Source organism: Physella acuta, unplaced genomic scaffold, assembly GCF_028476545.2.
Source record: "Physella acuta isolate Inbredline_101_S28 unplaced genomic scaffold, ASM2847654v3 ptg001574l, whole genome shotgun sequence".
NCBI lineage: Eukaryota > Metazoa > Mollusca > Gastropoda > Physidae > Physella > Physella acuta.
Window position 1 is genome coordinate 134,051 of NW_026733088.1, and position 16,157 is coordinate 150,207.

A 16,157-nucleotide genomic window follows, 5' to 3' on the forward strand; every position below is an offset into this window, starting at 1 on the left:
GTCGGTCGGTCGGTCGGTCGGTCGGTCGGTCGGTCGGTCGGTCGGTCGGTCGGTCGGTCGGTCGGTCGGTCGGTCGGTCGGTCGGTCGGTCGGTCGGTCGGTCGGTCGGTCGGTCGGTCGGTCGGTCGGTCGGTCGGTCGGTCGGTCGGTCGGTCGGTCGGTCGGTCGGTCGGTCGGTCGGTCGGTCGGTCGGTCGGTCGGTCTGCCTCTCATTCTGTCTGACGTCACATATTGAAACTGCCGAGCGAAATTTCGAGCACTTCTAACTGACCGATTCGTTTCAAACTTGCCATGAGGGTTAAGACCAGATAATAATGCAATCTGGCATCAAATTTGACTTAAATTTTACTAAATAAAGTAGGGGTTCTACTATTTACTGCATTATTATACGTGCATTCTATGTTCATTTGTTTTTTAGTCTTTCAACTCTTTGTATTTAAAAGTACTGATAAAAAAGAGAAAAAAAACAATGTATTTTTAAAAAGCGTGGGTCTCTCCTAAATATTAGTAAACGTAACAGTAGATAATATAGTAAAAGTTCCCTTTCAAAACTGACAATCTATAGGGCAAGTGATGTAGAGTTCACTTGTTTCTAAGGACGGAGTGGTCTAGCAATAGAGAGCTGGACTTCTAACCCGTAAGTCTCGAGTTCAAATCCGGGTTCAAGTCAGTAGAACGTCCCTGAGTCCACCCAACTCTGATGGGTACCTAACTCATGTTAGGGAAAGTAAAGGCGGCTGGGCATAGTGCTGACCACACTATCTCTTCATATGCCGAGGTCACAGATAATATAGTGACCCACGCTTAACTTTAACTTTTTAATTACTTAAAGTTTTAAAAATAGAATAAAATCTCGTAGACAAAAGAATTGCACACCAAGTGAACGCCAAATAAAAAAAGTGCATAATAGTGCGCAATATTATTAGTACTTTAAAAATTTACATTAGTTTTTTGAGAAATCGGAAGTAGCGTAAATTACTACTTCCGGTCAACGGAAATTACTCAAAATTTAACAGAAGGTAGAGAATTAGATCTTATACTTACATGTGAAATTTCATTTATCTATCTGAAATAGTACTCAAGTTATAGGCTTTTGAAAAATTAAAAGTAGAAAAAGTACCACTTCCGGTTATCGGAAATCACTCAAAAGTTGATACGGATCTACGATTTTGATAAAATACTTCTATATGAAATTTCATCAACCTAGCTGTAACGGTACTCAAGTAATCGTGTTTACACACGGACACACACACAGCAGGGGCGGAACTACCATACCGCCAGACCCCGCAATGCGGGGGGGCCCAGGACGTTTAGGGGCCCAGTTCCGACCAAAAAACATTGAATTTTTTTTTCAAAAATTATGAAAGTGGTTTTGTAAAAAAAAAACAGGTCTACTATAGCAGAGACTGTTGCGTAGAAAGATATTTTAAAATCTACAAGAGCTATAGTTTGAAAGGTAGGTAAACATTCACACTACTTCCATGACTTACTGCCCTTCTTTAAAATAGGGATGCCCACAAAGCTCATTTAAATAGTTTTGTACTATGTATATTAAAAAGCAATTGATTCTCCGAATTGTTACTTCAATAAGACGTACTATACAATAGTATAGATATAAAAATCAATATTTTCGAAATCGATATTATAAAAGCCGAAAATGAAAACAATAAACATAACGCGAGAAACCAATCACGAATCAAGCTAACGTCTTTATATATTTTTGACCAGCATGTAAATGAAACCTTTGCAATACAAGGTGAGTTTTGACTAAATTTTTTCTGGTTTGTTCTCTTAGAATGGATATATATTGCAGGGGTCGGCAACCTTTTGAAGCGGAAGAGCCAAAAGTTACAATTTTCAAAATTTCCCTGGTTTTAAAGAGCCACTAACATTTTTTTATTTCAAATATTTTATTTTTTGATTAAGATTATTAGTATTTGTGCAAGGAGCTCGCGAGCCGCAGGTTGCCGACCCCTGATATATTGCAATAAAATACTCAGTTAGGATATATATATATATATATATATATATATATATATATATATATATATATATATATATATATATATATATATATATATATATATATATATATATATATATATATACATATATATATATATATAGGGGGCCCTAATTTTTTCTTTGCGGGGGAGCCTTTTTTTTCTAGTTCCGCCACTGACACACAGACAGACAGACAGACAGACAGACACACAGACATACGGACAGTATTGCAAAGCCCAGTTTTTCAGACTGGATTACGCATAAAACCTCTTAATTTTGATAAATCTGGATTGATAATTTTTGCCCCATTAAAATAAGTCCTCTATACTTCGGATGTGATGAAGGACTGATGTGCAATACAGTGAAAATTGTTAAAATTTCAAGTGATTTTTGTGCACGATTACAATACTTTCTCTATACTTCGTATATACGAGAAAGTAAAAAAGCACCAAATGAATGCGATTAATGTGCAGAAAATATGTGCTCTATATAAAGCTAATTAAGCATTTAATTAGGTCACATAGCTTTGTAAAACTGTGTTTTGAAGTTTCCACAAGAGACTTGAAAAGCTGTTTCAAAATGGGTCAAATCTTTAATTGCCAGAAAGCATATTTTTCAACCAAAATTGAATATTTTATAGCATTTGTGTAATAAGTACAAAATTAATTCAGTATTTCTTAAGGCTAGAAGTAGTCAAAGGAATAATTACTAGTAATATAATTGTAATTTAGCAAACACTTTTATTTTAAATTTGGATTAGTAGAGTCAGTGTGTTGTGGTGATTGGGTATGTTATATTATTTAAGATAAATACAATACAACTAGTGGCGGAAATAGAAAAAAAGCCCCCCCCCCCCTGCAGAATTTTTTTGAGCCCCTATATTGAACTAACCCTAACCCTGAATACCACGCTATACACCATAGATCACTATATATTGAACTAACCCTAACCCTGAATACCACGCTATACACCATAGATCACTATATATTGAACTAACCCTAACCCTGAATACCACGCTATACACCATAGATCACTATAGTGTTGGGGTTAACCCTAACCCTAACCCTGAATACCACGCTATACACCATATATCACTATTGTGTTAGGGTTAACCCTAACCCTAACCCTGAATACCACGCTATACACCATAGATCACTATAGTGTTTTTTTATCATGGAAAACAATTGTTCTGACTTTTATTGCTTTACTCTCCCTGGCCATTCCGGTTGACTTTAAGGAGAGGTGGAGGTGCAGTTTTTGAAAATTGTATCGCTTGCCATATTATTATATATATATAAAGATGGTTTCAAAAATTTAGTATGATTACATTGACTTTTCATACCTTCAGGGAAAATGGGAAAATGTTAATTGAATACCCCCCCCCAACCCCCACCCAGATCCCAATCAAATAAGTCGCCACCAACGTTTAACTATGATGACGAGATTTTCTCCCGCCCCCACCCAAACTTGTTACGTAGATTATCCCCCGCACCCCTCCCCGTCCCCCGTCTAGCGAGTACACAGAAAACTTCACGTGTCGTTCACACCGCACGGAGATCCCCTACCCGCAGGAGCGATAAGAGTTGGTGGATCAGGTGAGCCACTTCAGGCAGGCAGGATAAATTTCTCTGGCCATAATTTGTAAACATGACAGCCAATATGGGCTGGCTGACTTGTGCGACCGAAGAGTTTGCTCTCCATATTATCTCCCTTGGTCTGTGTGATGAATGGGAAGTGGTGAGCTAACATCAGTCTAAGGGCAGTCTAAACACATGCGCAGTAACTTCGGATTTTACTTGTAGTTCCAGAATCAAACCTTATAATTTGACATCAAGAATTTGAAATAGAAACCCTAATATAAAGCCAAACCCTAACCCGAATAAAACAAATCCTAACTCTAACACAAACCTAACCCTAATTTTTTTTAAACCAACCTAACACAAACCTAACCCTAATACAAAACCTAACCCTAATACTAAACCTAACCCTAACTCTACCACAAATCCTAACCCTAACACAAAACCGAGTACAAAACCTAACCCTAACATTAAATCTAACCTTAATACAAAACCTAATACTACACCTGTTTGATTATTTTCCTTTTAATTTATTTTGCTCGTACAGTTCGTTTCAATCGGATAGGTCCATACATATCTTTCAGAGGTCCCTACATATCTTACATTGGTCCATATATATCTCTCAGAGGTCCATATATATCTCTCAGAGGTCCATATATATCTTACATAAGTCCCTATGTATATTACATAAAGCTAGTTTAAATTGATACAAGGAAGGAATGAAATTTTAACCTAACGCTTACCATAATCAGTTCAATAGAACAGCTTCCTATTAGTTAAATACTTAATGAGGACATGCGCACTAACGGTGAGACCCGCACGCGAGCTATCACGTTTTGGCTGAGGCCACTTGAGCTTGTTTGATTTGCCAGTAATCTCCCCCTGGCTTTTCAAACAGAGCCTGGGACTAAGGCAGCTGGTGCCACGTTCAGATCCGTAACACGAGAACACCGGGTGTCGTTAGATTACCTGGTGGGGGGGGGGGGGGGGGGGGGGGGTACGTTGTGGTGGGATGGGGGGGGGGGGGGTATGTTGGTACTGGCAACACACAGAACGTATGCTTGCAATGCTGATGGAAGTTTTAATATATTTACCAAACATTAATCTAGTTATCAAACATACATATATTTATCAAATATTCATATATTTATCAAACGTAAATGTATTTATCAAGCATATATATATATATATATATATATATATATATATATATATATATATATATACTAGCCGTCCTGGCAGGCCCTGCTCTGGCCTCTGTGAAAAAGCTATCTATTAAAGACCATTACCTGTGTGTTTAGTAATCATTATATACCGGGCATTGCCCATCCTAACCACAACCAACCAAAAAAAAACCGCAAACATAACGCAGTCACGATGACAAATACAAACGTAAACAAAAACCTAACAACAAACCCAAACCACAACAAACAAAAAACAAACAAAAAAAGCAAACGAAAACAAACCAATTCGGAACGTAAACCCAACCACAACACAACACAAAGACAACACAAAGACAACACAAAGACAACACAACACAATACAACACAAACACAACACAAACACAACACCAACACAACACCAACACAACACCAACACAACACAAACACAACACAAACACAACACAAACACAAAACAAACACAACACAAACACAACACAAACACAACACAACTTTAACACAACACAACACAAACCGGGACGGCTATTATTATATAAAAGTGTATATCTTCTTGAAGTTCGGTGCAGGTGTCTATAAAACAGCTTTCTGGTGTGACCGACCAAAACGAATTCCCTTTAGTGCGCAAAAAAGACAGACACAAACGAATGCGCAAAAAAAAAAAAACACAAATGATAACCTGCGGGAATTCCCGTTCCCGAATAAAGATGTCTTTTTTTTTGTTTACGTCAATTGTCTTTAATTAAAAAAATATTTAGTAAACAGTACGTTCAGTGTATGAAATAAATAAAAGGCAGAATTAAAAATACCTACCAAATGCACTTGATTAATCCGTGCTAATTATGTAATACTTTTTTTTCCCAACACCAAAACAAAGTAATAAAAAGTAACTTCTTTTCCACTAATCATTAGTGACTAATGCAATGTTTTATAAAGGGAAGTAATTGTGTTTTCCTAATTTATCAAAGGGAAGTAAGTGCTTAAGGACTAAATATAAATAATTTTCAGACATAACAAGAATTTTTGTAAAAGATGATATTTTTTTTAAATTTTGTTTAATGAACATGCCGACAATTATTACTATCAGTTTGAAAAATGAAAATTATTTTCCAACACTTTCAGTATTAATTTTTTAAACCATGCATTTAGACCATGAGTGCTTTAATTATCTAACTTTTGAATCCATGAAAGTATCGTATTTTCTTATATTCCTTTGTAATCCACGACAAACATAATTACATACATACAGAATTTTAACTGTATATATTAGATACATATATATATATATATATATATATATATATATATATATATATATATATATATATATATATATATATATATATATATAATAAATTCATAAAAAATGTTTTAATAACAAGCTTTAAAGCAATAATGCACTGAAAAGTAGAAAATAAATGTTTTTCTTTAAATGTATAATAATACACTACTATAAATAACTATAAAGAAAAGCGTGGATAACTTTATTATCTGTTGGATACCTTTAATTATATTTAGGAAGAGACCCACGCTTTTCTTAATAGTTATTTAAATAGTAGTGTAAAAAAAAAAATGTTCTAATTTTAGTGCATTAGGGGTCATCCATAAATGACGTCACGCTTTTTTGACGATTTTTACCTCCCTCCCCTCCGTCACACGTCGTCACAAAAAGCAAAACCCCCCTAAAATGACGTCACACCTAAGCCTACAACCCCCCCCCCCCCTCAAAATTGCTGTTGAATTTTTTTTAAAACATCGAAATTTTTCCAAAATCTTGTCAGAACTCTGTCAACATAGAGTATTTTGATCAATTCCTATTACAATTTATTAAAACCGTTTTCTAAAACGCGAAAAAACGTCTAAAACTCATTTTCTTAAATTGCTTTTTTATTATGCAAATTAGTGACGTCACACCATCTGATCCCCCCTTCCCCTCACCCTCATCACACCCCCCTCCCCCTATAAGTGTGACGTCATGTATGGACGACCCCTTATTACATTAAAGCTTCTATTAAAACGGTTCTAAAATAATAGTAGAGCCGTGTCAACAAGAAATATATTGAACGAGCAGACCCGCGGCGTATCATACGCCGCTATTTAGTTGTTTTATTTTCTACTTTTCAGTAATTCATAATTTGTGAATTCGACAGTACCAATGCTTCCACTGTAAATATTTGCTTTAAAACACTAACCCCCCCCCCCCCCCCCCCCGTGAAAGCAGCCTCCTCTTAGTTACCTCCTGTAAGTTTAAAATCGTTTCAAACTAAATTATCTGCCCCTAATAGCCGTCAACAAACCCGGCTCTACGATTTGTAAACATTTAGAGTGAACCACAGCTCACCAGATCATGTGGGGGTGTGGTGGGGGTGGTAGTGATAGTGATAGAGAGGAAGAGAGGGGACTGCAAAGGCGCGCTTGCAGCTTGTTTTCTGACGGCTCCCAGAAGAGAATTATATATATAGATAATCTTCACTAAAATGTACAAATTAAGACCTTAATTTTAATCTACTCTCAACATTTGAGCTTAAAGTGTCTAATCCTAAAATGTAACCCTAACCTATTCCCAACACTTGAGTTCACACTTTATCACGCAAGAATGGAAAACAGACCAGAGTCGGAACTAGAAAAAAGGGCCACGCCGCAAAAAAAAAATTCCCATATATATGGGAACAGGGTATTACTCCCCCCCCCCGGATATTTCTCCACGACTTTACCCCCCCCCCCCCCCCGGAGTAATTACTCCCCTGTTAATTACCCCCCCCCCCGCCCAGTTGGACATTAGAGTTAGGGTCAGGGTCAGGGTCAGGGTCAGGGTCAGGGTTAGGGTTAGGGTTAGGGTTAGGGTTAGGGTTAGGGTTAGGGTTAGGGTTAGGGTTAGGGTTAGGGTTAGGGTTAGGGTTAGGGTTAGGGTTAGGGTTAGGGTTAGGGTTAGGGTTAGGGTTAGGGTTAGGGTTAGGGTTAGGGTTAGGGTTAGGGTTAGGGTTAGGGTTAGGGTTAGGGTTAGGGTTAGGGTTAGGGTTAGGGTTAGGGCAATAGCTATGGCTAGGGTTAGGGTTAGGCCTAAATCAATGCCTAGCGTTGGTTTTTGGTTTTGTGTTATGTTTTACGCTGAGGTGGATGCTTAGGTTTTGGTCTTTTACTTAAAGTTAGTATTAAGGTAATATTTAGGTATAGAATATGAGTTAGAGTTAGGATTCTAACTTGAGAGGGGGGGGGGGTAATTGCTCTGTGTGGGAAATACGGGGGGTAATGTCCGGGGGTTCATTTCGTTGGGGGGGTTATGTCCTGTACATATATATATATATATATATATATATATATATATATATATATATATATATATATATATATATATGGAACAGTTTTCTCGACTCGCCGGTCCCCATAACCCGAGACCTGTACACGAATCCGACTATCACCAAACAATAGAATAGGAAACGGACTCAATTGGCTCAGAAATTCACAATTAACATTGGGAAGTGTCGGTTACAGCATGCACACATCAAAAGTAGCGTGGACAGGCCGGCATTGGATTTGAATCCCCAAAGAAAGTGAAAAGTGTGTCAGATGAAACATGGACAAGATCAGTTAAGAGAGAGAGAGAGAGAGAGATGATGATGATGATGATTTTAAAAGATAAATGTAATGAAAAGTTGTCGCTGTGTAGCTGCTTATATGCAGTGGTGTAGCGAGGTCGGGTGTCACCCGGTGCGGCACTTAATGGTGTCACCCCCCCCCCCCCCCCCCAGAGGCGTAGCGACCTTTCCCGGGGACAAACTTTCAAATTTTCGATTTGCACCCCCTCCCCCTCAAACTTTCGATTTGCACCCCCCCCCCCCTCAAACTTTCGATTTGCACCCCCCTCAAACTTTCGATTTGCACCCCCCCCCCCCTCAACTTTTTCTCCATACATTTTGCTATTTTTTGCCTTGGTGTCACCCCCCTAAATGGTGTCACCCGGTGCGGTCCGCACCCCCCGCCCCCCCCCCCTCGCTACGCCCCTGCTTATATGTGAGAGTTTAAAAATTTTATATCGTACAAACAACAACCACTCACACTTTTGTTATATCGTACAAACAATCACTCACACTTTTGTTATATCATACAAATATCAACATTCACTTTTCTTATATTTTACATACAACCACTCACATTTTTGTTATATCGTACAAACAACTCACACTTTTGTTATATCATACAAACAACAACCACTCATACTTTTGTTATATCATACAAACAACAAGCACTCACACTTTTGTTATATCATACAAACTACAACCACTCATACTTTTGTTATATCATACAAACTACAAGCACTCACGCTTTTGTTATATCACACAAACAACAACCACTCATACTTTTGTTATATCACACAAACAACAAGCACTCACACTTTTGTTATATCATACAAACTACAAGCACTCACACTTTTGTTATATCGTACAAACAACTCACACTTTTGTTATATCATACAAACAACAACCACTCATACTTTTGTTATATCACACAAACTACAAGCACTCACACTTTTGTTATATCACACAAACAACAAGCACTTTAAGTGACTTTATATCCTCTAACTTTCTATTGCCGTACAATGTGGACTCTCGCACACTACAGGAACTGTAGCCTTGACCTTGATTCATTTTTCTTCTCTATAACTAGAATATTTTTTCCTTTAAAAAAATTTCTGTTCATGATACAAACACATCAATACTTACAATTTCTGTTCATATTGACTTCCAGACATTTCTTGAATCGGCAAGCTTGACATTGATTCCTGCGAACAGGATCGACCACACAATTTCCGTTTTCCTTGCAAACATATTCCAAGTTCCGGCGAATGCTCCGTTTAAAAAAGCCACGGCAGCCGTCACAACTTTTGACTCCATAATGGCGCCCTGACGCCCTGTCTCCACACACTAAACAAACTTCTACAAGTTTGTCGTCGTTGGCTGAAAAATTGAAATATGTATATATGACATGACAACACCATAATCCTGACCGTTATCCTAACCATAATCCTTACAATAATTCTAACAATAACCCTAACCATAATCTTTACAATAATCTTAACCATAATTCGAACCTAATTCGCTATGTCAACACCCGATGACAATACAATGTGACATAAGATGTGCCTTCATTAGATGGTTAACTAATGTTTTTTTTTACTGTATACAAAAGTTTTAATAACAAACTTGTTTGTAATAATACACTAAAAAGAACCTAAATGATTTTCTTTAAATATATAATAATACACTACTATATACACTACTAACCGTGGTTCACTATATATTTCTATTGTGTACCTGTACTAATATTTGGGAAGAGACTCACGCTTTTCTTCATAATTATTTAAATAGTAGATTATTATTATATATTTTTAAAATAATCATTTATTTTCTCCTTTTTAGTGCATTATCACATACAATCTTGTTACTAAAAAACATTTTTATGCATTTTTTTCAATAGGCCTACTTTAAATGTGTTAATACAATAGAGTTTCATGACTAAAAACTATAGCGCACCAAATCAACATAACAATGCGCATATAATAGAGTGAGACAGTAGTAGGCCACCCTACGAATTTCAGAAAAAAATTAATTAGGCATCCAACTAAGACAAATTTGAGGTCAGATTACATAGTCTACAGGTCTTGACCCACGAGTTAAGTTTGAAACAAATCGGTCAGTAAAAAGTACTTGAAATTTCGCTCGCCCGTTTCAATATTTGACGACAAAAGCACGACAGAAAGACAGACAGATGAAGCAAGTTAAATAAAAGCTTGTAAAAATAACTTTTATTATATAAAGTACTTTTTTTTAACCTCTCGGTTCGTACATTTGCTGCGCAATTATTTTTAGGTATGAGGTTCGATTTTTATTAAGATAGACAGTATTAAAAAAAAACAATATTTATCTTTTAGAAAACAAAAGTGTATAACAATCTTCTATATAGCCTACTACTAAAAGTCAGAAATGTGTATATTTGTTTATTTTGTCTGTCTGCTCCGATTGATCACAGCCTCTGCACTATGTGCAGAACTGTGTGTAGAACTGTAAAATACGTATTTATGTAGAGAATAATGTTTGTTTCCCAAAATGTTATACACTAATTTATTAGAAGACGATAATTAATGTATTGATGTATTCATTTGTAGAAACATCCCTTTAAAACAAATACTTTATTTACTTATTTTCACAACAAACATGACTTCCGTGGAAGACCATTGGCCCATTCAAAAGTTGAACGCGTTATAAAGCTACATTTTCTGTCTGCTATAGCTTTAACGATGCCTCTGTTTATTATTTTTATTAGGTTCCAACACTGTTATCAGTTTACAATAGGATACGCTTGACAGTTCTTTTAATTTTTGTATACAATAAATTTATCTAGAAATACCGATAAACTATATTTAAGCTATCGGATGAAAGAAGGCCAAACCAAAATTAATTAGGTAAAAAGAAAAACAAGCTTAAAAACACAATAAATAATTGAATTTCGTTATTAAACTCTTTTAGTCCTTAAATATTTTATATATATCTTCGTTTCTTAGCAATGGAATTGGTTTTAATAAGGACATAATTTAATTATAAGTAAATTTTGCTTGATTTTACTTTCTTGCGGAGTTAAAGTAAAATAACTCTATATATTTTCTCTAAACATCTGGCAGCCAGACAGAGTCGACAGCATGGTAGATCTTTTTTTAGCGCAATTTCCATACTGGACAATTGCGATTATTAACTCGTCATTTCTGGTGATGGAGGGATGGATGGATGTGTGTCCGCAGCTTTAAGTCGTATCTCCTCCTCAACGAAGCAATATCGAGGACCAGTTCTAAAACAAATATGTTAAGCAAGTTCCGAGGATGATAGTGGGCTAAACAATTCCCGGAATTCCTTCCTGGATTTCACAGAAAAGCCAAAAAAAACCTCGAAAAAATGCAGTTTTTTGCCCATATCTCGACAACCAGACCACTTAGCGACTTGAAACATTTACCAATCGATTCCTGCCATAATTTAGAACAATATTGAAATTTTCAAAAATATCCTTTCGTTCGGTCACAAAAAATTAATTAAGAACATTTAAACTGAGCATCGTGTAGGCCTACTCGTTAAAATAAAACTATTTCCGTTGATATAGGTTAATATAGTTGTCTTTTTTTTAGCGCAAAAAAATATCCTTTCGTTCGGTCACAAAAAATTAAAAATTGTTAAGGAAATTGCGCTTAAATTGTCACTAGACTTTTTATTAACTTGTTTTTTTAAGTTGCGGGTCCGAAACCCATGCTGTCAAAAAAATTGACCGTCTTTACCATAATATTTCAGTGTTTTTAAAAGACAATAGCGTGTTGACTGAGGTGTGACGTCATTTAGATTTTTTTTATCTTTGTTTGACCGTGTGTGACAGTGGGGAGGGAGAGGAGAAGATAAAAATCGTCAAACAAGCGTGACGTAATTTATGAATGACCCCGAAACCCAGTTATCCAAGTAAAACGGGTAGTCTAGTAAGCGCTAAAAACAAATAGAATTTTGTTTTAAATGCAGTGTTTCTTCCAGACTTTTTTCTCCGGGGGGGCACTTGAAATCTTCGGGGGGGGGGGGGGGGGCGGTAAACTTTCTTCGGGGGGCGGACACTGTTAAAAGTATATATTTTCTATATAAATTATATAAATTTCATTTCGTTCAGGGGGGGGGGCGGTAAAAAATTTTCGGGGGGGCTAAGCCCCCCCGAAGAGATGCCTGGAAGAAACTCTGTTTAAATGTAATATAAATAAAGAAATTATAGCTATTTAAATAGCTGGATTTGCCTTGTATGCATTACTGCGCCTCTCATACGTACGCCATGAAAGTTTTGGGGGGGGCTGATTAGATAATGTCCAAGATGTTTTCTGCGGAAAAATATTTTAATTTTGGAGGGACGCACTCTAAACCTAACCCTATGTGGTTTGACCATCCGGATGTCATTAAAACTTCGGGCAGTTGATAAGAATACTCCAGGGAAGGTTTATGCGAAAAATAAAATTATAATTTCTTAGAGGCGTCGACAAAGTTCCCGGGTTGGCACCCAATCTTAGCACTTTGTATCGCTGGTTAGGCGTCCTGCCTAGGGTATCAGTGGTACTGTTTGATTTAGCGGTAAAACTGCACCAGACAAAACCGCCGTCGTCATGACGATTGAGTGACTCAGAGCGCCCCGCCCCCTCCTAAACACTTTGTGTCCTACGTTGGTTTTGAAAAAAGGCCATACACAAAGCACACGATGGGCTACTATAATCGTTGACTAAATCGAATAAGACCTGAGTTCGTTTTATACAGTGTGGTACTTGTGGATATTATGGGTTATCATAATCGTTGACTAAATCAAATGAGGCGAGTTTGCCGGCGCCTAGGCACCAAGTCAATGGCGTTTATAACATGTCTAATATTAAGTTTTCATTAGCTTCATTTCTTTTTCCGTGATCCAATCAGAAAGTGAGATTATGCGTGTAAAAATACATCATTAGTAAAGCGAACAGGTTGCGTAAGACATTTTGCTCTATATAAGAAAAAATCCATTACGTGAATCAGTGGCGTAGCGGGGTCGGGTGTCACCCGGTGCGGCACTTAATGGTGTCACCCCTAGAGACATAGCAGCCCTTCCCGGGGACAAACATTCAATTTTCGATTTGCACCCCCCCCTCCCTCTCAAACTTTCGATTTGCACCCCCCCCCCCCCTCAAACTTTCGATGTGCACCTCTTAAAACATTATTTAACACTCGAATTAATCACTTAATTAAGTGGAATTATCATTTTTCTCTATATATTTTGCTATTTTTTGCCTTGGTGTCACCCCCCTAAATGGTGTCACCCGGTGCGGTCCGCACCCCCCGCACCCCCCCCCCCCCCCTCGCTACGCCTCTGATGTGAATTATCAAAGGCAAATATAATAAGCCCATTTTTAACTCTACACTATAGATTAGGCGGGGTTCTATAATCGTTCCCTAAATCGAATCGGTTACGTCCTCCGGAGCCTCGGCAAGCGAGCGAACTGGTGACACCGGGTTCATTATGCTAATTAACGTTGAAATTAACGTAGTTCAAAAAACAAAATCAAACTAGATTTATTATCCTTCACAAGAATGTATGGTTTGCGGTTTACAAAAATTAATATTACATTACAAATAAACCGGGAGTGATCTCCCCAAAACTTTCTCGAATATTCTTATATAAAAAAATTCATAAAAAACGTTTTAATAACAAGCTTTTATGTAATGATGCACTAAAAAGTAGAAAATAAATTATAGACTACTATTTAAATAACTATAAAGAAAAGCGTGGGTCACTTTAGTATCTATTGGATACCTTTACTAATGTTTAGGAAGACACCCACGCTTTTCTTTATAGTTATTTAAATAGTAGTCTATAATTTATTTTCTACTTTTTAGTGCATCATTACATAAAAGCTTGTTATTAAAACGTTTTTTATGAATTTTTTTTTCAGTACTTTACATGTTTTATTTACAATAGAGTTACATGACTAAAAACCATTGCGCGCCTACTGAACATCACGTTCAGTAGGCGCGCAATGGTTTTTGAACGCAGCCATTACGTGATGGCGCAGCTATTGAAGGTGATGACGCGTGTGGTGTGGTTGGCTAGAGATGCCTACTAATTCGGTCCAAATCTTAATTAATTAATAAAAAATTAATTAGGCATCCAATTAAGTCAAATTTAGTTTCAGATTGCATTGTCTTCATGTCTTGACCCACGTGCCAACTGTGAATCGTATCGGTCAAGTAGAACTGTCCGAATTTTCACTCCTGCGTTTCCGTCTAGACAGACTGACGACAGACTGACGACAGACTGACGAGGAAGTGAGTTAAATAAAAGCTTGTAAAAACAACAGGGGATGGGAACTAGGAATATAGACATGATTTTTAATCCATTTTAAATAGGCCTACTTAAACTTTTTAAAATAGAATAAAATCTCGTGGAAAAAGAATTGCACACCAAGTGAACGCCAAATAAAATGTGCTTAATAGTGCGCAATATTATTAGTAGCCTACTTTATAAATTTACATTAGTTTTTTTTTTGAGAAATCGTAAGTAGCGTAAATTACTACTTCCGGTCAACGGAAATTACTAAAAATTTGACAGAAGGTAGAAAATTAGATCTTTTATTTACAAGTGAAATTGCATTTATCTAACTGAAATAGTACTCAAATTATAGGCTTTTGAAAACTTCAAAGTAGAAAAAGTACCACTTCCGTTTATCGGAAATCGCTCAAAAGTTGATACGGATCTACGATTTTGATAAAATACTTATATATGAAATTTCATCAACCTAGCTGTAACGGTAATCAAGTTATCGTGTGTGTGTGTTTGTGTGTGTGTGTGAGAGAGAGAGAGAGAGAGAGAGAGAGAGAGCGACATTCCGGAAAAGATTTTATAGTTACTTTGTATGATTTTCGTTCCCTAAAACTCGACGTCAATTAAATTCCTCTTAAGTTGCGTTATCCTTTAAAAATTATTAGTAATGTTATAAAAAATAAACCTCATCTAAGTTTAGAGGGAAGTTTGTAGTAGATCTAGGTGCAAATTAGTATAGGCCAGTCTTTTTATGTTTTATCTTTTGACAGTCTCTGATAATATGGTACATAGTTGGATTGTAAGTTTGTTAGAATAAGGTCATGCAAGTGACATACAATAGCAAAGTATAAGAAACATTTATTTTACCATTGGAATACGATATGGGTATTTCGTTTACTGGTTGATTGTATAATGAAACAAGCTAGAGGAAACAAACTGGAATCCAACGGACACAACTGCTCGAAGTCTTAGATTTCCCCAAGAATGTGAAGTCTCTTTTACTGTATGGCTCGGAGCTAGGTTACAGATAGTGGAGAATGAAAAGGTTGTGGCACAATATAAGAAAGACAGTATATACCATCACTAAACAGGTGCTGGTGTAAAGTCCACGGGGAAAGATGAAGAGGGAAGACCAAAAAAGTCATGAAGGAAATTGTTTAAAATAGAGATGGGTGAGGCTGGATCATTAGGCTCATAAAAATCAAGTGAGTTTACGAATAATAAGAAAATCAAGAGTCTGGAGGAGTGGTTTTTAACCTGGGTTCGATCAAACCCAAGAGGTTCGTTGTCAGTCTCGGAGCTTCGAATGATGTCAAGACACCCGACAAATATGATTCACGATCTGATGTTATCAGTGCGGACGATAAAAGGGTATGCTGTATGCGCATAGGAAACTGGTGGGGTTCGGTGGTAAAATAGAAGTAGCAGTCGTCGTGTTGTACCACTTTTACCTTGTTTAGTAGTTTTAGTAGCCTTAACTATACAAAAATTGCAGTATTGGGACTTGTTATGAAACAAGCAATAAAAAAAATGATCTATTTAG

At 36.7% G+C, this 16,157-nt stretch overlaps 1 protein-coding gene across 3 annotated transcripts in view; it reads right to left on the reverse strand.

The window, feature by feature from the left end:
* LOC131928943 (nuclear receptor subfamily 2 group E member 1) overlaps window positions 1-16,157 on the reverse strand; it is a 48,412-nt gene that overhangs the window by 28,537 nt on the left and 3,718 nt on the right. For all 3 annotated transcript variants that reach the window (XM_059285118.1, XM_059285119.1, XM_059285117.1), the window contains exon 2: window positions 9,481-9,714. In XM_059285118.1, coding sequence (XP_059141101.1) covers window positions 9,481-9,714 — 234 coding nt within the window. The remainder of the gene's footprint in view (window positions 1-9,480; window positions 9,715-16,157) is intronic.